The sequence below is a fragment of the Maylandia zebra genome, linkage group LG23 (genome assembly GCF_041146795.1).
Source record: "Maylandia zebra isolate NMK-2024a linkage group LG23, Mzebra_GT3a, whole genome shotgun sequence".
In the NCBI taxonomy this organism is placed as follows: domain Eukaryota; kingdom Metazoa; phylum Chordata; class Actinopteri; order Cichliformes; family Cichlidae; genus Maylandia; species Maylandia zebra.
In genome coordinates, this window is record NC_135188.1 from 16,396,259 (window position 1) to 16,420,410 (window position 24,152).

General features: G+C 39.8%; 1 protein-coding gene across 1 annotated transcript in view; it reads right to left on the minus strand.

The window, feature by feature from the left end:
- Positions 1-24,152, minus strand: part of naaladl2 (N-acetylated alpha-linked acidic dipeptidase like 2) — a 471,898-nt gene that overhangs the window by 32,054 nt on the left and 415,692 nt on the right. The window contains exon 16 of the mRNA XM_076880772.1: positions 2,749-2,842. Within this exon, the coding sequence (XP_076736887.1) occupies positions 2,749-2,842 (94 nt within the window). The remainder of the gene's footprint in view (positions 1-2,748; positions 2,843-24,152) is intronic.

Here is a 24,152-nt window from a genome sequence, read left to right on the forward strand (position 1 = left end):
CAAGGAAAAAAAAAACCTGCTTTACTGCAAATGATCTCTCAAAGTGAACGTGGAATCTGTATGAAACACCTCAGTGGTTTACTACAGTCCATTAGCCAAGGCATTACAGCCATACTGGACTGTTATGAATCTGGTGTTTACATCCATTACAGATTTCTAATTTCTTTTCAGTTTCTACACACACACACACACACACACACACACACACACACACACACACACACACACACACACACACACACACACACTGATACAGATTCAAGACCACCTTTTCGATACAAGGATATATACTGTGCTGAAAGAGGAGAACCAAGAACAGTAAGAGCAGAAGAATGAGAGGGTGCAGAAAAAGCTATGGGAGTTACAACAAAAGGACAACTCAAGAAGACTTAGTTTTCTCAGGGCTGATGTAAAAGTCTGAGAGGGATTACATTTGACACTTTACTGGATTTACAAATTAAAATAATCAAAGTCAGTATGTTGTGTAATCATGAGAGAAAGACTTTGGTTTAATCAGCTGAAACAGTTCTTCATTATTCTGCATGTCCATGTGTATGTGCCTGCATGGAGAAACATTCTGCAACTCTTTTGTTGCATGTTGAAATTGTTGTGCATCCTTATGATATCCTTTTTTCCAAATGGGGTTTAAGTTAACTTTGTAGATTGTTTTTCCTTTTAAAAAATATGAAAATCTTTTTGAGAGTCACAGTAATTAAGTAATTGGTCACTGAAATATATTAACACATATGTTCTCTGGCAGCCACATCACTGTTAATATCTTCTTCAATGGTTGCAATATGGGACCAAATTTGTATTATGTATTTAAAAAGCTATAGAAAGGTGTGGACAGAGTTTTTGTATCCTTATTGTGTCTTTCTAGGAGTTTCCCTTTGATAGCTCAAAACTTTTGGGAAGAGCATATTTAAATGAAACCTACAAATCTGATTTACTAAGGTGTGCTGCAGGCAATTTGTTGCAAATTGCATTGAAGTCAGTGCAGTAAAAAGCATGTCTTTTTTTGCGCCTGAAGTGACTGTGATAGTTGCTGCTAGGACTGTGGATTTATTTGAAATGCCAGGGGAGGATGTTGTCAGGAAAAGCATGTAACTGGTGTGGGTGGATGGCTCGGTGCTCTGAGAGCGTTGCCAAAGCTTTGGATCTGTCATGTAACTCTTTACTGAGTCCAATGTTTTAAATGCACATGCAGCTTTTTTTAAACCTTGGATATATATAACACTGAAATGTCTGTCAACTTGCAGAAATTCATGATGTGTTAAATCGATATATAATATCGACTTTCATAAATACATGCTGCCTCATAGAGGAAAACAAAAGCAATGCATGGATTTACATCCACGGCAGAGTAAGGGTAACTCATTCTAAATAATGTTTCAAGTTTGTCTGCACATCATGCAGCTCAAATTTTACACACTTATTTCAGGTTTATCACATTTATCCAGAGAAACCTATAATGCCTACCTATAAAGTCCCCTGCAAATTTTACCCTTATACCAAAAACACATGGACTCTCCTCAGCGGAGAAACACTAAAACCTGTGCTTACGCGGTATTATTTTGGTAGGTACATTATTCGCTCATTCTTTGAGTCTGATAGCGAATTTTTGCTACTCTTTACTGGCTGGCTGTGTTAGAATTTAATGCATTGTTAGTAGATCACCCACAGAACTGTCCACTCTCATCAGTGCATTTTTGAGATTGTGGTCTCAGGTAAGTCTGCCACTTAGTGAATCTGACTCTTAGTCTGTCCTGGTCAAAATTTGGACAAAAGTTACTTAATGCATTATTTCAACGAGCATCCTGACAAAGGGGTTCTGCAGTTTTGCAGTTTGAATGGTGATATTTTAGCCTGCACTGTGTGAAACTACAGAAAGCTCTGCGGTGTGTGTGTGTGTGTGTGTAGTAGCTGCTGTCATGGACTTCTGTGCAGATGCATAACTCATTTCCACAGACCAGCCACCTTATGCATCATTTCCTAATTTACACTCCCCAACAACCAACATGAACACTCCCACAGATACATAAAACAAAATGCTTTAAGTAGGCTATCTTTTACAGCTGCACCGCTGCAGGCCTGTGGGTCTCAACACATTGTATGAACTGGTCTTTGGCTTGTTAGCTAAACACACAGACAGCAACTGCACAATTTTGACATAAAGAGCTGAAAAGCAGACTACAGAGCCCTTTGCTTAAATATTAGCTACCTTGGATTCAGAACAAAGAAATACAGTTATTGAACTCAGATTCTTATTATTCCTAACTCATTGTTATGTCTGTCTAAAGCGGTAGATACTCAGGCATAACTGCTACTTGTTTTCAATCTGAATGATCATCTTATGCCAAATAATTAGTCTCTTTTTAAAATAAAAACCACAACTAAAAACTTTTTATTGTTATTTTTCCTTTTTCCTTTGCACACTACTATATGTGGATATGAAGAAGCAAATCTTTTTACTCATCCAGCAGACAAATATAAAGTCATATTATGATATTATCTTGCTTATGCCCACTTTTCTTCTTTGACTGTTTTGTTCTCCATAACAACTGAAAGAAATACGAAACTCTTCATCTTCAAAATGCGCCACACTTTTTTGCTACCTTTGTTTGTGTGCTTTTTAGTGGAAGTCAGTCAGTATATAGTACACCTAGCCTCATCATTCTCTCCATGCACATACCACTAGACTGTATTTTATCATCACCGCAGTTGAAAACACATGATCATCAGTGTTACCTTTGAGCTTGTTTTGAACATCCAGGGCGATGTCTAGAGGGTAAAATGGCAGCACGGGATCATTGACCAGTCGGAGAATTGCTTCTGCAGTCATCTGTGGAAACACAGCCAAACAAATGGTTTAGTAAGTTAGCTCCACTTTCTTTTTTCTTGCCATTCCCGCATTCAGACATGACACCAGCATAGGTGGATAATTTTCTCAATTAAAAAAACCCAAAACAAAACAAACAAAAAAACCAAAAAAAGAACTAAAACAGTAGTGGGCCAGTTAGGCTTTCTACTGTGCCAGTCATAAGGCTTACATGTGTGCTACACCTTTTACTAAGTAATTCTTCTGTCAGATTATGATTGCCAGTTGATTGGGTTTTTCTTTACTTTATGTTTTCCTGTCAAAGTTCTCTTGTCAAATGAATTTTAAATGAGAGATTACAGATTTGTAATGGGTGGTTGTTTGGCTGAAGTCCTTGTGACTGTCATCACTAAAAAAAAAGCTCACTTAATGACTTGTCACTTTGTATCAGTCCCATGCATATTGCTAATAGGAAGCTCCTCTACGTTTGAGCAGCTTCAGGGGCCATTATTATCTACTTATAATCACTGATGAACACAGAGTGGCACAGATAATGTAGCCATCTAATGGTTATGTGAAAACCTATGTGAAAAATTTGGTTTCCAAATGTTATTGTAAGCTAGCAAACTCAGCTAAATAGTATGGAAGCCCATTTCTGCCACTAAAAAAAAAAGTATCCATAACTCGAAATTTCGAGTTCTCTTTCTCGAAATTTCGAGTTAGCTCTGCTAGTCAGTAATCTACGTGAATGATATCATTTTCTTGTTACCCAGAAGGATATGGTGCAGATGAATGTGCATTTAAAACTGGATCACAACAAATTGGCGCTTTCGAGAGTACGTTGGCTGATAGTAATGCCATGTGATTCAGCTAATAACACAAAGATTTCATCATTTGTGAAGCCACGCTGAAAATACTCAGCAATTTGTGCAATTTGTGCATTCACGGCTGTAATACTGGTAGCTTAGCTGTAGCATTTGTAGCTGAGGGCTTCAGCTTCCGGGTAACAAGGAAATGACGTCATTCATGTAGATTACTGATTGGCAGAGCTAACTCGAAATTTTGAGAAAAGTAAGTCAAAATTTCAAGGTACTTTTCTTGAAATTTTGAGTTAATAAGTTCAAATTTCATGTTATGGATACTTTTTTTTTTTTTTAGTGGCGGAAACAACCTTCCATACAATAGAGCCCAAATAATGTATTGCATGTATTGCAAACTTTGAACTGTTACAGTTCAATGTCAACTTCCATTGATCCAGTTGACTATCTCTTCTAACTCTTACTGTCTGCTTCTGTTGGCACTTAAACCTAGAAACACTTTTCAACAGCCACCACTGAATGTGTTCACAGCAACTTAGCAGTAAGTCACCTTCTGGTGGAATGTATGTTACTGATAACATTCAAAAAAGGTAACCTCTTTTCAGGTTGGTTGCTTTCTTCTTCTAGGATTTGGTATACATCATAGTCCTATCCAGCTGGAAAATTGCAACATGTTTTTGCTCTTTCAGTGCCTTTAAGAGTATAATCCACATTCAGCAACAACACAAAATCAAAAACAATGAAGCTTAAATGAAAGAAATGAATCACCTTCACGCCAACATTTTAACATCAGATTTTTAACACCTTTCGGTTATGTGTGTAGAATGTAATTGGTGCTGAGGAGGATGTAAAATTTCAATGAGTCAGATCATGTCTTGTCCTTTAAGCTATTGCCAGCCACAGATCTGATTCTGCACCCAATAACCTGGTGGTCCAGATTGTAAATTAAAAATCTGACACTCTATGCAACATTGTGCTTTTCATACTGATTAGATAACAGCTGTCTTGTGAGGGAAAATAAATAATTGGGACACCTCTGGCTGCAATGTGAGCAAGCATTTATGGAGATTCCCGCTTGTTCTGGCACCCCATACTGAGAAGCATCATCCAAATTACAGAGAGTGTCTGTCTGGCTCTGCTCTCACACTGAAGTGTCTGTCATCTTGATGCAAACAGATCACTGCCACTGATTCAGCCACTCTCTTCACAGGTAGAGGACTTGGCATGGCTTCCACTTGTTTTTTATTGGGTGTATAACATCACAGTGAGCTAACCAATTACTTGGTATAACATCACAGCTGTGATTATGGATATATCGACTCTTACTCTCCACCTAGACTATATTCTTCCCACAGAAAGTAAACCCAAGTACATCCTATTTTGTATTTCACAGTGACACGTCGTAACTAGAATCACTTTTATCAGCCAAAGACATCACAAGAAAGATTTAATCTGAGCCATGTTCATTCGCACATTAAGATGCCAGATAGAGAACGCGGTCTGTTCCTCTTTTTTTCACCTTTCTTTTTGGTGGAAAACTAAAAAAGGCACCAACCTTTTTCAAACCTGCTTTAATTTTTCTGTGTTTACTGGAGAGATGTAACAAAAAAACTAAGTGAGTGGACGGCACGGAGTGCTACCGTTCCAGGTGGAATCACATCGTGGATGTTTGATTACCATATTATTAAAGAATTTCAAATTAGCACCAGAATCTTACTGTAGATTATTTTATGTCTCTCAGCCAAAACAGATGAACTCAGTATCATTGATTATCATCTTTTAATGGCACCTTTATAAGGCTCTGTGATCCTTGGAGAAGTGTTGCGTGCATTCATGCAGGTGAAACTTTGACCTGCACCACCTAACTTAGCATTCATTTCAACCACTTCACGGAATAAAGCCTCGTTTAGCAAGTTAATAATGCAACAAGAGCAAAAAAAAGAAAAAGTTCAGAAATGATCAGAAACATGTCAAAGACTTCAAGTGGGTAATCTTGCAAAGCCAGCTGAGCATCTCTAGTATGGGAAAAACTGAAGTGGCAAAAACTCAGTAACCACCTGCACTGCCAATGGAAACTATATTTGCTTTGCAAGTTTAGTTGATGTCATGTAAGAGCAGAAAAGTCAAAAGCATTTGTGTGCACAAGACTGCATATGACTAATTCTTGGAGGCATTAAGCACCAGTGAAGATCTAAAAAGTTTTAACAGAAAGAAACTGAAAATGATTCATTTGTTTTTTTCCCAGTTATTTGTGAGTAAAAGCTGCAAAGTTTTCTTGTTTCCAATTTTTGAGCAGAATACAATGACGGCTCCTTCTGAAATCAACAGATGGCCCAAACTGGTAGCGGCTGGTACTTAGTAATGCCAACAGAACACGAATGTATGCACCCTTTTAGTGTCGGGAGTTTATCAAACCAGTCTAAAAGTATATTTTTGACTAAGAGAGAGCTTATGACCGGAGATGCTTCAGGAGTATGAAGAACTCGCAGCACAAAGGCGGCATGTATGTATACATATATCTGTGTGTGTGTGTGTGATAAATATATATTATTATATATTATTGTCTGAAATGTGCTTTGAAAATAAAGTTGCCGCTTGTAAAATGTAGAAAAAGAATAGATAAGTAAAGGTCAGTATGCAATACGTCTCTCTCTCCCTGTTTGTGTGTGTCTGTGTGTTCCAGTTGACCTGTTTCATTTCTGGCCAGTGAGCCTCAAGTCTGACTCCAGTTGAGCAGACGCTTGGATGATAACCTCACTACCAGGTTCATCCGCTCAGAGGCACACATCACTCATGCAAGTGTGAACACGCCCTCTCCGGGCCCTCACAGGTTGAATGTGTTGGAGGTCAGCTTGGCTAAGACTGGATTGAGGAGGAAGGGCAGACTGCCAGAAACTACAGCTCTCGCATTCACACATCCCTTGTGTAACTTGTTAACATCAGTATTTGACTTTCATCTGAATGTTTGCCATCTTAATGGAATTGTTGGAAAAACCCAAATCATGTAAGGGTGGTAGTGGACCACAAGCTCACATGAGCATCTCTCATGCTTATAATGTAAGCTAATATGTTTTTCACTTTATTTAAAACGGATGATTTCCACTTTACAGTTAAGTCTATTTTTTGAGTCTTCCTGTAAAAAAGAATGGCTGAAAGGTATCACTGTAAAAAATAAAAACCACTGATTTCAATTGAATACAGACACAAGATTACATAGTGGAGGTAAGTCTTTTCTCCTGTAAAGTGAGCAAAAACACAGTTAAATCTTCAGGTTATTCATGATCAATGTATTAAAATAAGTAAATAAATGTTGCAAGTCTTGCTTCTCAGTCTCAGGTCACACAAATATACATTAACTTTCACTTAGTTTTGAGCAACAAAAGTCGACATCACGCTGCTGACGTAATAAGCTTGCAAAGTGTCCTTCACTCAACACTTAGCAGGCAGCTAAAAATGCATAACTTAATATCTTTGTATTTGTTTTTAAACAACTCGGATTTAAACCATTTTAAACTGTGGTTCTGATAAACTAAACTGGAAATACACATACAGAAAATACGACAAATTAAATAAAAACGCCACTAAGTGTCTTGATTAGATGTTGGGCAATTACCAGAAAAGCTTGCCTGACATTGACTCTGTAAGTCTCTGGATCTCCACTGAAGGAAAGGAACAACTCTTCTTAGAGATATTTCCTCTTTTGGAGTCAACTGATTACGCTGCTGAAGTAGTCTGCTGATTTTCCCCACCAGCTTCAAGGACGTGGATTTATTATCCACACATTAACAAACAGTGATTACACAGTTGCCATCACAACAATGAAGGTGGAGAACACAGTCTAAACGCTGGTCCAAAATCTTCCATACATGTTTAGACTAGTTTATATCTAGAAGCCACTGCATTAGCTTTACATAATCTTCAAACAAGTAACGACCCCTCGCTGCCTTATGGATGGGGGCAGTGCCATCCTGGAGGTGATCACTATCATAAGGATAAAAATGTTTCATCTTAGGAGAAGGTGGTCACTCAAAATGAATTTCAGTTGTTTTATAGTGATCCCTTCCTCTAAAAAGACAAGTGGACCCAAAGCATGCCAGTAAAAGTAACAGGAACAGAGGCATTCTCATTGTAGTGGTTAAGGGCTTTCCCATTTATTTGTCTCCCTTCTCTACATAATGCATTTTTGCCTATGTGATCTCTGGCATCTAACTCATTTGCTAGTATTTTGAAAATGGCTTACAGTGTACTGCACCTCTCTGCGCTGTTGTCACTGCCACTGAAATCAATCTGGCAGAGGGAAAGATTAGAGCATTGATTTGAAGCTGGTGAGTAATACTACTGCAGAAAGCATACATCAAAAGCCTGTAATGTGGTGGGACAGAAAAGGCCGTTGATTTCTTATTTATGGCCTTATTTCTGGATGGTCTCTTTCTAAGGCTTAGGCGAGAGAGAAAAAGGGAAAGGGGAGAGAAAGATGGCAAGAGATAATGATGGAGGAAGACGGGCAGAAAAGAGGCTGTAACATAACAGAAAGCAAAAGACAAGCTAAAGAAAGCTGACAGCTCGACTGGAGTGGAAGATTGAACAAACTAGTCTGAGCATCTCTTCTCACGTTCCCTTTTTTTCACCTCTTTTTCTATCATCTTCCCTTCATTTCCTTTCCTGACCTGACCTTTGAGATTTTAATGAAATCAACCGCAGCCTCCTAAGTAGCGTTTGGCGGATGAAACACGCCTCGCTTGCCGTCACAATCTCTATTTACCCAAGATAGAAGAAAGAAAAGCTTTTTAACTGACCAAAGCCAGTTCTTCCTGACAGTTAACTGGACACATGACCCAAAGTGACCTTCGAGATCTGAGGGAGCCCTCAAGTAAACCTCAGGTGAAAAAAAAAAAAAAAAGTACAACAGCACCAAAAAGTAGCATTAGTAGTACACGTGCAAGACAGAGCATGGTTTCTAAGCAGGTGTAGGCAGGTACTCACTTCTCAGTAATTATCAAATTAATTCAGTGGGTAATTATATCCACTCACTCTGTGCAGGAAAAGGACATGTTTGATCATTTATTCCCAATAACTCGCAATAACTGCAATATAGATGTTTGATTAGTAATTTTATGTGATTATTGAATTTAGAAAAGTTTATATAGTCATTTGTTGGAACGTGTTTAACTCAACAGTGGTCATGACAATGCTGAAATATACTTTAACTCGAACCACAGCCATTTCATAAAGTTGTTTTTAAAGCCTAACATCAGCTCTTCTCATGTCCAAAATTGCCTTAGTTGGTGAATAAAAGCACCCACACCAAAGGACAGTGTTTATCACATGTTTGAAGTGTTTATCTCAGTGACGCCTGCAGCTTCTGACAAAATATCAACGTTGATATCCTGAGATGAGAACAAGTTGACTAAGAATACTAATTGGAGTGAGATACATTTTCACAATATCTTCAGATATTATAAAAATGGATTTTTAGTTAAAAGCAAAAAAAACAAAAAACTGGGGCCTTTATTAGCTCAGCGGGGCACTAATGGGGTACACACGTTCCACATGTGTCTGGCTATTTTCAATAATGGATGCGTAACTTGAAAAGATTCATTAACAGTGGGGTCTGGTGAAAAATAGGGGAAAAAAAGAAAACATTTGAAACACATTTCCTGCATCTTGCACCACGCATTCGTTTGATTCCAAGGAACAACCACCTACTTGTTTCGCCATATCAGCTTTGCTTTCTTGGATAATGTAGCGATAAAACATAAATCCATAAAATACCAGAGATAAATCTGAAATCCTGACCCTTCTATGGATCCGTCCATGTGAGTCAATATGAGCTATACTACACAAACAAACAGATAAACACAGGATACCGATCTGAAATGTCACTTTAACATTTGTTTGGCTGGAACATGTTGTTACATACATTTTTAATATGCTGACATTATGAAAAATATCAGCCACACAATTGACCTTTGCCAAAATGATCTCTGCGTATAAATATATTACATGCCACAAGTGCAACTTCCTGTTCTTTTTAGATAAACTCACAATTACTGTGTTTTTATAATTCTTTCTTCTCAATTCTGCGTGATCTTTTTGTTGAATAAGGACTTCTGTCTTTTCTGTTGTGATCTCATATGAACAGCTACAAAAAAAGAAGAATTCAAGCATGTAGTCTATGTAAGGGATAACAAGGGAGATACTCACTAATTATTACACGTGTACATCAAGCAGCAAAATAACAAATAATAATAAAAAATTCACAAGCTGTGTAGTGATGCACACAAATCCCATGTTTTTAAATATTAGTGTGTTTGTATTTTTTGGTTAATTGATTTTTCCATTTTAGGATATAGATATTATTTTTTACATTTTTCTATGCATGCTGCCTAGCATTCTCTTCAACCACAGGTATGATCATTGTCTTCATTTTTGCCAAACTGGTGTTTTTTTTGGTGATTTTTTTTCCCATTTTGGATTGACACTAGTGCAGCCCGATGAGCACCAGGTCAGTCCAAGTCTCTGTCTGTGTCTATACTACTTTATTCAGTAGCAACGAGGAGTGGGTATTTGAGCCAGTGAACAAGCTGTTTGCCCACATTTGTGCTTACAGCCAAGCATCTTTCAGCTGCTTATTCTCACCGGGTCGCCACAGTGGATGGATCCACATTTATGATTTGGCACGTGTACAGGTCACCAGTCTACTGCAGAGTCAACACAGAGAGACAGACAATCATCCAAGCTAACATTCACACCTACGGCCAATTTAGAATAACCAGTTCTACAGTGGACATAACCCACGAATGAGGCAAAGCTGAAGCACCTGGAGAGAACCCACACGAGCATGGGAAGAACATGCAAACTCCACACAGAAGGCCACCAGCTGGCACGATTCAAAGCTAGCAACCTCCTTGCTGTGAGGCTACATTGAAAAGCATGATTAACATCATTAGAACATTTCAGAATTCTGCTGTAGATAAAGAGTGCAACATGAAACACTGTCACTTTCACCCTATATTTACAAATGTAACCTTCAGAAAGATCCAGTTAATATAGGTTTTTGAAAATAAGACACAGATTGAAAATTGCAGTGAAAGAGACGTTTATATGCAGATTCTTGTACAGCAAACGTTTGAAACCAGAACAGAGGACGTGATGAGTTGAGGCTGATGCTTCAAACAGCAGAGGGCTCTGCTGTGACATGCTACGTACATTTCTTTCCCCCCCTCTCTCACATATACACAGGAGAAGCTGGTGAATCCTCAATGATGCACAGCCGACACATCCTCTCAGCCAACTCCTGTCCTGTCCAGATTGGTAGCATCATTTGTCGGGCTACATAAATACATGCATGCAGACATCCAGAGTTGCAGCGTTGCCTCTGACGCGGTTATACACGCGCACGTCCCCACAGGCACACATACACAGATGAGGCTGGTGGGAAAATAAAACGATGATGGTCAGATGGGCAGAGGGAAGAGGCAGAGCAGGTGACGAATATCATTTTCTCTTTCTCATTCAGTGAAGTGGTAATTCTGGCCAAGTCTACAATCTTACTCACCTGCCTGCCTGTTTTCCCCCTGGGGCATGTGGAGAGATGGAGAGATTCTCCTCTGATTCAGGACGCCCAGTTCTCTGGGCTAAAATAGGCCCCATGAATAAACCATAAACTATGTAGTTAAGTTATGTAACAGCAGCACATGATAGATGCAGCATGTTAAAGTACAGTAGAAGGAGTGATGCTCAGTTTCTCTATTCAAACTGTGCTCAAGTGGATAAACAAACATTATTGTATACATGCGTAGCTTCTAAAGTGATAAAGTGCCACTCTAAAATAATTCCACATAGGTAAATGTCTCCTCTCCTGCTGGTACTCACTGAGCTTGCCTGAGGACGCATAATATTCTATTCTCTAGTTAGGAAGACATTTTCTGCCACAAAGAAAATAATAATCCAGGTTGGGAGAATGTGTTCAGCACATGTAACCACCACAACTCCAAACTGAAAAATCATTATGTCAGCATGTTCTTAGGAACAAGGTTGGACTCAAATTTTAACAAGATCAGTGAGGATAGACTTAAGGGGTGTCCAAACAGGAGGAGACTACCAGTGTGGTATCTGGAGACCACAGGCAAAAATCAGGATAAAATCAACAGGCCTGTGCCTACCTCTTTTATAAAGGCGCCTGTCCCCTCAGTTTGGTTGCCGGGTTACGCCTGCCTGTCTGACCACAACGGACCACCGAATTTCACCGTCTACACCTCCAATTCTCTCCCTCCTCAACCACCGGACGAAGCCCCCAAATGTTAAGGTTACATATTGAGGAAGGAGAGTACAAACAACCATTGGTCCAGAAGATCTTGGTCAAACAATTGATTTTAATGAATACACGCGTGGGAAGACCAGTCTGTACGCAGACAGGGATTGATCTTCAACTTAATCAAAGCATACACAGATTTTTATAGCATCAGGGTTTGGATTAATGATGCCCCTTCATACGTCACAGACAGAATATATACTTACGTCAAATCAAAACCACAATGACTTTTAACACAGTTTAAAAGAACATTGTCTTCTATCTTCATGGCAGGTACATCCTGTCACTGCCGGATGCTCGCTTGTCATCTTGACACCTCAGCAGCAGTTCTGCGACAAACTGCTCTTTTGCAACCCCAAGCAAAACATGATTAAACTTCCACCTATAAATGAGTCTAACTAATGTGTGTGTGTGTGTATGTGTTGACCTTACATGCTCTCTCATCTCACCCGTTGCACTTCTGACCTTTTACCAGACCAGAGGCTCATCCTTATGTGTAATAACCTAACTGAAACTACTGTACTATGTTGAATAAATGTTTTAATCAAGAACCTCTACTAAAAGCTTAATAAAAGAATATAAAAGTATAACAGACAATTTGACTAACCTAATAATTCAAATAGCCTCATCTAACCTGCTCCTCAGAATAACTTTCGGTTTCAGTTCTGCAAAGCCTGCAACTTCCTGTCAACTGCAACTTAGTCTTTCTGAAAGACACACACTGTTTAAACATCTGAATGCAATATCAATGCTGCAGATTATATTATTAATGCAATAGTAATAATGATGATTATTTACCAATAGCAGTAAAATAATTTCCCTGCTCCACAACACCCATTAGAGATGTGAAGCAGCCTAAGTCAAGCTTTTAAGGCCGATAAAGATGAGAGAAAAGTGTGAAAGAAATGTAACGAGGTGGTAAATACAAACTTTCAGAGGGATTACTATGCCAACAGATCCTTAGCTGTCCACCGGTGACCAACCCTCAGTTACCAATGTGTCATGGGGCTTAATCCTTGATAACATTGGCTGGCTGTGGAACTGGCAGCCGACTTTTATGTGACACTGTACACTGACGTTATGTGTGTTTAACAGTACAAATTGAACATTACTGAAATTACTGGAGAATCAGAACTGTCTCTAACATTGATAGCAAAAGCAGGCCGGGTAAGATGCAGCCTTTTGATCACTACAGTTTGTTACACTGAAGTGATTTCAACAATTCAACAGGGAGCGGAGCATGTAGCGTGATGATGACAACAAGCGTCTTATGGTCAAAACTTGGGGCTTGATGTGGGGCTGCACGGCGTCAATGCATTAGCGCAGTTAGCTTGTTAGTGCGGTTAGCTTGTTAATGCGTTAGTGCAGTAAAGCCCCACGCACGGGGCGATCCGCGCTAACTTGCTAATGGAGATTTGCCGCGTTAATGCGGTTATGGCATTAACGTCATTTTAACACTGATTTTGTTGGTCATCCAGGTCATAGCTTGGAAAAAAAGCCTAACAGGTTTTCGCAAAACTTAAAGAAGTCCAGTTGCTTTCTTTCTAGGCTCCTTAAATAAATAAATAAATGGGGCGACCATGGCTCAGGGGGTTAGGAAGCATATCTGTAACCGGAAGGTTGCTGGTTCGATTCCCGGCCTCTCTGTCCTGGTCGTTGTGTCCTTGGGCAAGACACTTTACCCTACCGCCTACTGGTGTTGGCCAGAGGGGCCGATGGCGCGATATGGCAGCCTCACTTCTGTCAGTCTGCCCCAGGACAGCTGTGGCTACAACCGTAGCTTGCCTCCACCAGTGTGTGAATGTGAGAGTGAATGAATAGTGGTATTGTAAAGCGCTTTGGGTGCCTTGAAAAGTGCTATATAAATCCAATCCATTATTATTATTAATAAAACTCTGGTGAAAATCTCAATTAGTTACCAAAAACTAGTTTCCATTCACTAGTTGTTAAGATATTTCAGTCTCAACCAAACTGATGGACAGAAGAGCTTTGCTTCATCAGCAAATTCAAGCTGTTTTGCCAGCATGCCGTACATCTGATGAAGTGGCATATGTCAAGCTTTCACAAAGATGACACAGAGGGAGAGATGAGTGCTCGGTGTAATTATAGCGCTGAATCCTTTTAGTTGTCATTCTGCAGGAATTTTCCTCATAATTTCTGACAGAAGCGGGACTGAAATGGGAGACATGATTTATTGTCTTAAAAACAAACATTTATTGGAAAAGAGCAAAGCTAACATGGAGATTTTTTTTAATCAAGTCTTTTTCAAAGTGCGTAGTATGTAACCTTATGGTTAGCTGCTATGCTTCCAGAAAGCCTCCTTCCATCCTCTGTCAGTAATGCTATCTCTGCTTTTTCTCCCACTCAGAAAAACAAAAAAAGTAAGATATTGTGAAAAAATGTAAGATGGTGATCACAGCCGGGGTGAAGTCAACTCAGGGCAACACAGCATAGGGATTAAAAAACAAACAAGCTGTGGACTCGAGTTGAACTGGGGTTCAGCTGGCAGCTATGCTGCTCTTGTGACAATGAGCTGTCTGCTGCCTCCAGGCCAAGAGGAAATCGCACTTATGTGCCAGAGGAGAGCTTTCATCAACTCTCAGTGTTCAAGGTTCAAGTGTGTTTGTAGAAAAATAACAAAATGAGTAATTAGACTTGCCAGAGAAGGGTAGGCAGGGTACAAAAACTCTTGTAACAAGGAAAGAAATAATTCTAGTAGAAGCCCTCAGCTTGAATTACGATGACTTTCTAAAGAACAAGCCTGAAAGAGAAACTTTTTGTCCTTATGGATGCCAGAATAAATGAACTAACTGTACCTTCTGTTGCTCTTTGGTGTATTAACAATAGCTATAATTAAGTATTTCTTTAAACTATCACTATGAGGGAGTTCCATTTTACATTACTTTGATTGTATTTTCAGGCAAAAAGACTCGTGCGTCCTTCTAGCAGACTGGGAAATAGTATGTCAGATACCACGGGTGTGTGTGGTGTCTGCAGCTATCAAAGTCCGCGCCTGCAGTCCTAGTCCAAAGCTGACAGCACGCCACACACAACAGATCTGATTGTGGGCAAGTAAAGGAATGGGTGGGCTGAGTAGCACATAGACTACACCATGGAGTCCCTCTTTTTCCAGAAAGAGTCAACATGGTGGCTTATCATAACTATGAGTAAATATAAGATAGATATATGTTATGTTTGGGGGAGATTTGGTTCTGAAAAGATTAAGTTACAGCTTGAAGATTAAGTACATAGAAAGTAACCCAAGTTGGACCCACCCACTCAGACAGGGTGGGTCCGATTTCTCAGGGGTGGTGCTTTTGCAGGTGATTTTTTTTTTTAATTATTCCTGCTCCTTCTTTATAATAAATTTATTTCTTCTTTAAAGTTGTGATGTGTTAATCCTACCCGAGTGTTATGATGATGATGTGCAGAGTGTTAGGATTTGTTCAGTTTACGAAAATAAATCTTTTAACTATATAAATAATAGATGTGAGTTGCCTTCACTTCCTTGACTTACTAATTATCTAAATGAGACCAAACACTTAGGTAATTCTTGCCTTTAGCAAATTTGGAATATTTTTTGTGCACAAAAAATTCTTTGCTGCAATTTATGGTGTTCCTAGGCACAGTTGCCAGGTGATTTCTGACATGACTGCTCAGCCTCCACACTCATTAATACAAAAAAGTCACACACAGTGCTGTTCATGCAAGAACTCATACACAGTCAGCACCCATAGCCAGTGCCAGGACTAATATTTACAGACACATAACATGCAGTGAGCTGGTTTCTGGAAGACATCTTTTCCCTGCTTCAACGAGTCTGAGCTTTAATAACAGATGATCCCATCGGCAGTATTTCTTTCTGCACACATTGTGTGTGTGTGCGTGTGCATGTGCATGCCCATATTACTGACACCACACAAAATCAAAGCAAAAAATCTTTCTCCCAAAGACAAGCAATTATGAGCACACATAATTGGCAAAGCTTTATTGGATAAACACAGAGTTAAATCCCCATTACTCACAAGTGACTGCGACATCAGTGAAGGTGAAATACAGATGGATCTGAAAGCATTTAACCTGTCAGAGCTATTAGACATGATAATCATCATCATCTTTAGATAATGGTGAAAGGAAAACAAACACAAAGCTGTTAGTGCAAGAAACTACAAAAGATGCGGGGCTCTGTTTGCTTTTATCTCCATGTCATTGAATGGAGGAAAAAAAAAAGAAAAAAGAAAGAAGTCAGAGAAGAAACTCATTTCCTCCACAGCGCCTCCTTTTCGGGCTCCGCTCATGTACTGGAGGACAATTTAAGGATGTGCCAGAGAGTGACTTTGCTCCAGCTTGTGCTTTTTATCTGCTCGAGGCCTTGTTAGATCATAGAGCGTGACATATTGGGGAGAAGTGAATAAGAACCCCAGACATAGTGCTAATTAATTCACACTTTGGCGATCATAAAAGCTCGCCCCCATGCCTCCTGTCTCTGTATGGCGTTGCATGACATATGTAGCCTGGAAGATTGATACTGCAAATGACGGCATTCAGCCATGCTCATTACAGAAGCAGATGGTTGTATCTTTGTGTGCGTGTGTCTGTGTTTGCTCGTGTAGGTGTGTGTGTGTGTTTTTGCTTCATGAGAGGTCAAAACCCAGCGCAGGCAAATATAGACAGGCGGAGACTGACAGATTGCCGTGTAGCATGTGCTTATTACAGAGCACGGGAGCGTGCACTGTGAGTAGGTGTGTTCCTGCAGTTAGTGACAGCTTTTTTCTGAGGGTAAGATTTACTGTTTACATTTGTGTTATTGATCAAACAAGCAGAAACTGCAGTTTTCCAGTCATCTAAAGAGCACTTCATCTGCACGCAGTGAACTGCATATCACCCATTTGTTGATATGGATTTAAAGGGGAATCATGTAAACATCAGAGCAAGCTACATAAGTGTGACTGACAAAGCACCAAGCACTTTACAAGGGTCATTCTAAACTGAAACGCCTTGCCATTCGACAAATATGGCGCGTGGGTTAAAGATACTGTTTGCATCTGCCAGCTCTTTCTACGTCGAGTTTGCCGTTGATAACAGACATTAGTATTTGAGTGTTTGATTTAATTTCATTATAAATTCAATTTAGACAGAATAAGGAAAAGAAGCATGTGCAATTTTCACGTCCGTGTCTCATTCATAGACATGAAAATTGCACCACATTGTTACCTCAGCGAACCGTGCCACTCATGTAATCTTGCTGTATTAATGTCAATACAAATATCAAAAGATCTTTTCACCATCTGCTTTTGCAGAAAATGGGACACCTCACACAGGAAATTTAGGGTCCATGTTGGAAGCGATAACCACTGCAACAATGCCTCAGATGCATGAGTAACTATCCTGTTAGCATGGACAGAGCAAGAGGTTCTGTGACTGTCAAATTAGGTAAGCACTGTGACACTTAAAATAGCCAATTAACCTGCAGTACTGCAGTCACCCTTCATTTCTTTATATTTTTGTAAGTCAAGCAATTTACAGTACATAGAGTACATAAGTTAAAATTGAGATTTGTACAATATTATCAAGCCTGACAGTCAATATTTAGTATGACCTCCTTTATTCATCAAACTGTCTTAGGCAAGCCTTTTTTTAAATCATTTTTTAAAAGTAGTCTTCAGGACATTCAACGCTCTTCTTTGGATTCTGGTTACGTTCTCTGTCAAGATGATCCCACATTACCTAAATAATGTTGATGTCCAGGCTCTGTGATATCATTCCATACAAATAGTATTCCACTGTATGTTTTTTTAGAGGGCAGCACGGTGGCACGGTGGTTAGCACTGTTGCCGCACAGCAAGAAGGTCCTGAGTTCAATTCCATCATCAGGCCAGGGTCTTTCTGTGTGGAGTTTGCATGTTCTCCCCGTGTTTGCGTGGGTTCTCTCCGGGTACTCCGGCTTCCTCCCACCGTCCAAAGACATGCAGCTTGTGGGGATAGGTTAATTGATTAATCTGAAGTGTCACTAGGTGTGAATGTGCAAGTGAATGTGAGTGTGAATGGTTATCTGTCCCTATGTGTTAGCCCTGCGACAGACTGGCGACCTGTCCAGGGTGTACCCTGCCTTTCGCCCTATGACAGCTGGGATAGGCTCCAGCGCCCCCCGCGACCCTGAAAAGGATAAGCGGAAGCGAATGGATGGATGGATGGATGTTTTTGTATTAATGTAGGCTTTTACAATGGCAATGATTTATAGATGGCTGTAGACACTCACTGTCGTAACTTTTCCCCTACAACCTCCGTATATACTGATGATAATTTGAACCAAAACTTTTTGGAATTCATCGATCCATAAGACCTCATACCACAGTCCAGTTATTATGTGGGATACATAGGTCTTTTCTTTCTGTTTCCAAAAAGCAGAAGTCAAAAAAGTCAAAAGAAAAATCTCCAGAAAGATTAGAGAACTATCGTTCAAGTCCACTTTCAAAAATGACAAAAAACATCTGACTCATTGGAAGCAAAATATAAAGAAAAGAGGGGAGACTCAAGACTTTTGCACAGTACTGTATATTAAACCATTTACTGTAATAAGATGGGGAAAAAACAATGTGCATGCCAATAAAGATATGTTTCTGTTTTCTAGCTGCATTCATTTTGTAATTTGAGCAATTTACATATTCACATATTTAAAGTGCTGGTGTTAAATGTTTTATAGTAATTTCATTAGTGATTGGATAATTAGCTCCTCTCCTGTCTCCGTAGCCCTGGGGGCTCATTCATCAGTGGTGAGAACAACTGCAGTAGATAATTCCTGGATCACCCTCATCTATCATGGTTTATGCAGGTCAGGTGCAACTGACTCTGGGGCTCAGGCTCAGTAGCAAGTGTTTTAGCATAATTTTACTTCAACTTTGTACAATATCAGTACATTCTTTGTGTATGACTAGTAAGTGCAGCAGTAAAGTACTAGGAAATACTAGGAAAGTTGGAATTTATCTGTCAGCACCACGAGGTCTACTAGATGCTTTAGCATAAGACATAACAAAGACATATTTATTGATTGCTTTTCTTGGTTTTTCCCTAAACTGGATTCATTTTAGGTTCGTTTGGTGTGATTTTTACAGACACTGAGCAAGAAGTAACATAGTCAGATGGGTGCTGAGTTCAGACTGTTCTCTCCTGGAGGCATGGACATTGACTGGCTGGTCATCTCAGATGTTAGTTGATGAGATGAATAGCAAGAACCACCAAAAAACTGTTGCTGTGTTTTTAAATGCACCAGCTAGTTGTGGCGTTTAAATAGTGATGTAAATATCACAACTTAATAAAGCAACATCAAAATAATTAAAAACTTTGAGCTCATCTACACGTGATGTCTGCACAAGAATGTGCAAACAATTCCATACACACAGAGGTTCAGAGGGTGACATTTGCAATGTGCAAATTATATTACACGGCAGTTTTGTGGGTACATGCTCAAACTGGCTGATCTAGTGCCCTTGAGTAAGTTACTCAACCTTGAAGCTCACTGCACAGCTTCCAGGGCAAGTGGTTCCATATTGCTGTGTTTGTATAAAAGCTTGTCTCAGCGGGGCTTTGATGTGAGTGTCAGCAAAACAATAGCAGGTCTTTCAGAATACATCAACCTAGGTAGAATCCTTACACGTCCTCGTGTTATACCGTTCAGACAAGTGCATCTGTTGTCCACACGGCCATCGCACAAACTGACAGGATCAGATGAAAGGTATGCTAATACCTGGGAAATATGAAAATCTATAGAGTATAAAATCCAGACCTCAGAATAATTCTGTGTCCTATATACTGTATCACCTGCAGCTGCAGTGGTAGGAGACTTCCTGTAATCAAGTCAGGAATCATGAGAAACAGAGTTTAGAAGGACAGGGCAGGAATTGATGATGGAAACAGAAATGATACAAGTAGAATGAAGGGTGGAAAGAATGATGAAGTTATGTGAAGATGTGAGGAAAAAAGAGTTGGAGGAAAAGGGAAAGGAACAGAGAAGAGAGTAGATGGGGGCGCCATTAAAAGAATCAAATGCTCTTTGTGCTCTCAGACAACATATGGTGCTCCTGCTAACTCAAAGAGCTGTGCAGAGTCAATTGAAGTGTGCATTGCAAAAGGAAGTGAAGAATGTGGCAGGTTTTTAGGAGACTGTCCCAGATTTGAAGTGATGAGAACACACACAGCAAAAGTCCTCTTTGTGTCCCTGGTGGATCATTTGCTCTACATAATTTGCTCTACATAATTCTTGGAATTAACACTTGTCAGCACTAACACATGACTGCTACCTCAACCATCTTATTGTAGCACGGGTAACTTACAGTTTACGTGGTCTTAATTAAAGTGCGTCCCCCCGCCCCCCAAAAAACTAAGAAATACATTTGCAGGGAAAAGTATGTGATAAATAGACCAGTTCTTATATAACACTTTTCTACTCTATGTCAGCACTCAAAGTGCTTTATACAACTTGCCTCATTCATCTATTTACAACCATTCATGTGACCACCGTAGAATTTTCTGTATAATTCTGTATCACTATGGCCTAAAACGACAAATGATCCAACATTCCCCGTCTGTGAGTATAAGAACCTTTGCATTCAGTATCTGGTGAGATCCATGTGTTTAGCAATAACTGCAACTGTACAGTTATGGTAGCTTGTTAGTAATCCTGTACACCAGTGGTCCCCAACCTTTTTTGCACCACGGACCGGTTTATGTCCGACAATATTTTCACAGACCGGCCTTTAACCCTTTAAGACCTACCATAGAACCAAGTCCGCCAGAGCTTATATTATATTTTTACATGCTGTAGTGCCATTTTTTGGGAGCATTTCAAGTTGCTATACATCAATACAACCATTATAGCCTAAATTTTAATAATATGTATGCATTAAGTGCACAGTAACCACATAAATTGCAAAAAAGTGCAATAAACTACAAAAAAATAGAAAATCGTTTTTGTTTTTTTAACATATATTTCTAGTTAGAGAAATTTAAGAGGCTTATCCCTCAAAACTGTAAATACAAAAAAGTTGCACAAAATAGTTTCCTACCAGGATTCCAGGAAATTTATTTTGAGTGTCTTCATAGTTTTATTTTTGAAATACACCAATTTCTATACACTGCAGGAAAAACAAAAATATTGCAAAAAATTGCAAAAAAACAGCATGTGCATCAAAATAAACTATTTCCAGCAGTGCAATATGAGTCCTAAGCATCCCAGAAACGACACAGAAAGTCATAAAATCAAAGATAACTTTTAAAAACACCAGTATAAGCTCATGAGGCCTTGATGGTAAAAAACTACATTTCTGCAAAAATGACATCACTTCCGGTTTCGGGCAGGTAATGGCGGACATGCGATAGTTCGCACTGATGGACGTAGGAAGTGTTACGAACAGCTGATCGGATCGACAAAGTGTGTTTCTGGAATATTATGTTTTTGTTGCTGCAAGTGCTTTTTATGCAGTTTTTGCAAAGCTATATGTGGAAGGAAACTGTGACCGAGGACAAGCTGATGGCATAAGATGTAAGTACAACTCCTCCGGTTTCATATGCAAAAAAAAATATTGCGCTTGCTTACGTGGTTGCAGTGCTACCGGGATTTAAAAATAGTTACGCAAAACGGAGCGTGGCCGCTCTGACCGGTTTTAAAGGGTTAAGGTGTTGCGGATAAATACAACAAAATAAAACCAGTACTGGTACCAAAAAAAAGAAGATTTATTCATAACACATGGGAAAAGACCAAGGGAGACAGAGTTGATGATAAAACGTAAAAAAATAAAATTAAAATAAAAATTTAAAAAAAGATAAAAAATGAGAAAAACCCTGAAAACCATACATTTCACACCCAAGCCTCAACTGTCGTGGCCCGGAACCAAGGCTACGTTCACACTACATGTGAAAGCGCATCAAATCCGACTTTTCTGACCCTATGCAATCCATATTCAATTATGGTATGACAGCGTGAACAGTACAAATCCAATATTTTCAAATCCGACCTGGGTCACTTTCGTATGTGGTACTGAATCCGATACATATCCGATGTTTTAGAAAGCAACTGCTGTTTGAATGGTCACGTCACATTAAAACCGTCTTTTACGTCACTGACTCAAGACAGACGCCAATTATCAGCAGAAGCGCCCAAAAAGACATCGTGAACGCTTCCTGGCCATCCAGTGAAACTGTTGGGAAGACAAAGTTGGAGAAACGCGAACATTTTATTTGTACTGTATAATCTGCAGATTCAGACAGAAATCTGCAACTATCCTTTGAAGCATCGCTCCTCTCTAAAACAGCAATAAGGATAATTATTAGGCCAACGTAAAGTCCGAAACAAGTCTTTATATTAAGGCCATCAGTCAAACAATACTGTTTGGTCTGGGTCTAAACAGAGCGCGTTGTGTGTGACGTCTTATTTTGTGAATGCAGGCCGCTTTGAGGGTTCACACTAGAGCGCGTTTGCTGTCACATTTTATTTGTAGTGTGAACAAGCAGATAAAAAAATCGGATTTGATCAAAAAATCGGAATTGAACATTAAGACCTGCAGTGCGAACGTAGCCCAAATGACTCACTGACCGGTACCGGTACACCATGGTGGGGTACACTTATCCTACCAGATCTGGTACTGGTCACTTATGTTCTAAGTGCCATGCCCTTCTTGGAAAACTAAGTTTGAAAGGACCAAGATGTTTGTGGGCTGGTCCTACACAGAGGATGTGCACAGCTTTGTAGACTGTTGTCTACAAGTTATAGCTGTGTACTGTAACCAGGGGGCAGAGCAAAAAATATGTGGGCTTCTCTGTGCTATTGTCGGTCTTGGTCTTTCAGCCAGCAGAGTTTCTTTGCAATGAAATGAAACTGAGTGACAAAAGCAATGAAAACTGCCCACTGCAGCCACTGTCTGTGTTTCTCAGGTTGTGTTTTGGATCTTTTATGTATTCTTTTGCTTCTCCCTTTGTCATGAACTCCACTTTGTCTTAACGTTTAATTCCAGCACATTTTTCAACCAATCTGCATTTGATTTATGCATTGTCATCACTGTCACGGTATGTGCTGTTGGTTTTTTGGAGGACTGCATACAAGTACATCTGGTTGTATAGCTACAGGGAGTGCAGAATTATTAGGCAAATGAGTATTGTGTCCACATCATCCTCTTCATGCATGTTGTCTTACTCCAAGCTGTATAGGCTCGAAAGCCTACTACCAATTAAGCATATTAGGTGATGTGCATCTCTGTAATGAGAAGGGGTGTGGTCCAATGACATCAACACCCTATATCAGGTGTGCATAATTATTAGGCAACGTCCTTTCCTTTGGCAAAATGGGTCAAAAGAAGGACTTGACAGGCTCAGAAAAGTCAAAAATAGTGAGATATCTTGCAGAGGGATGCAGCAGTCTCAAAATTGCAAAGCTTCTGAAGCGTGATCATCGAACAATCAAGCGTTTCATTCAAAATAGTCAACAGGGTCGCAAGAAGCGTGTGGAAAAACCAAGGTGCAAAATAACTGCCCATGAACTGAGAAAAGTCAAGCGTGCAGCTGCCAAGATGCCACTTGCCACCAGTTTGGCCATATTTCAGAGCTGCAACATCACTGGAGTGCCCAAAAGCACAAGGTGTGCAATACTCAGAGACATGGCCAAGGTAAGAAAGGCTGAAAGACGACCACCACTGAACAAGACACACAAGCTGAAACGTCAAGACTGGGCCAAGAAATATCTCAAGACTGATTTTTCTAAGGTTTTATGGACTGATGAAATGAGAGTGAGTCTTGATGGGCCAGATGGATGGGCCCGTGGCTGGATTGGTAAAGGGCAGAGAGCTCCAGTCCGACTCAGACGCCAGCAAGGTGGAGGTGGAGTACTGGTTTGGGCTGGTATCATCAAAGATGAGCTTGTGGGGCCTTTTCGGGTTGAGGATGGAGTCAAGCTCAACTCCCAGTCCTACTGCCAGTTTCTGGAAGACACCTTCTTCAAGCAGTGGTACAGGAAGAAGTCTGCATCCTTCAAGAAAAACATGATTTTCATGCAGGACAATGCTCCATCACACGCGTCCAAGTACTCCACAGCGTGGCTGGCAAGAAAGGGTATAAAAGAAGACAAACTAATGACATGGCCTCCTTGTTCACCTGATCTGAACCCCATTGAGAACCTGTGGTCCATCATCAAATGTCAGATTTACAAGGAGGGAAA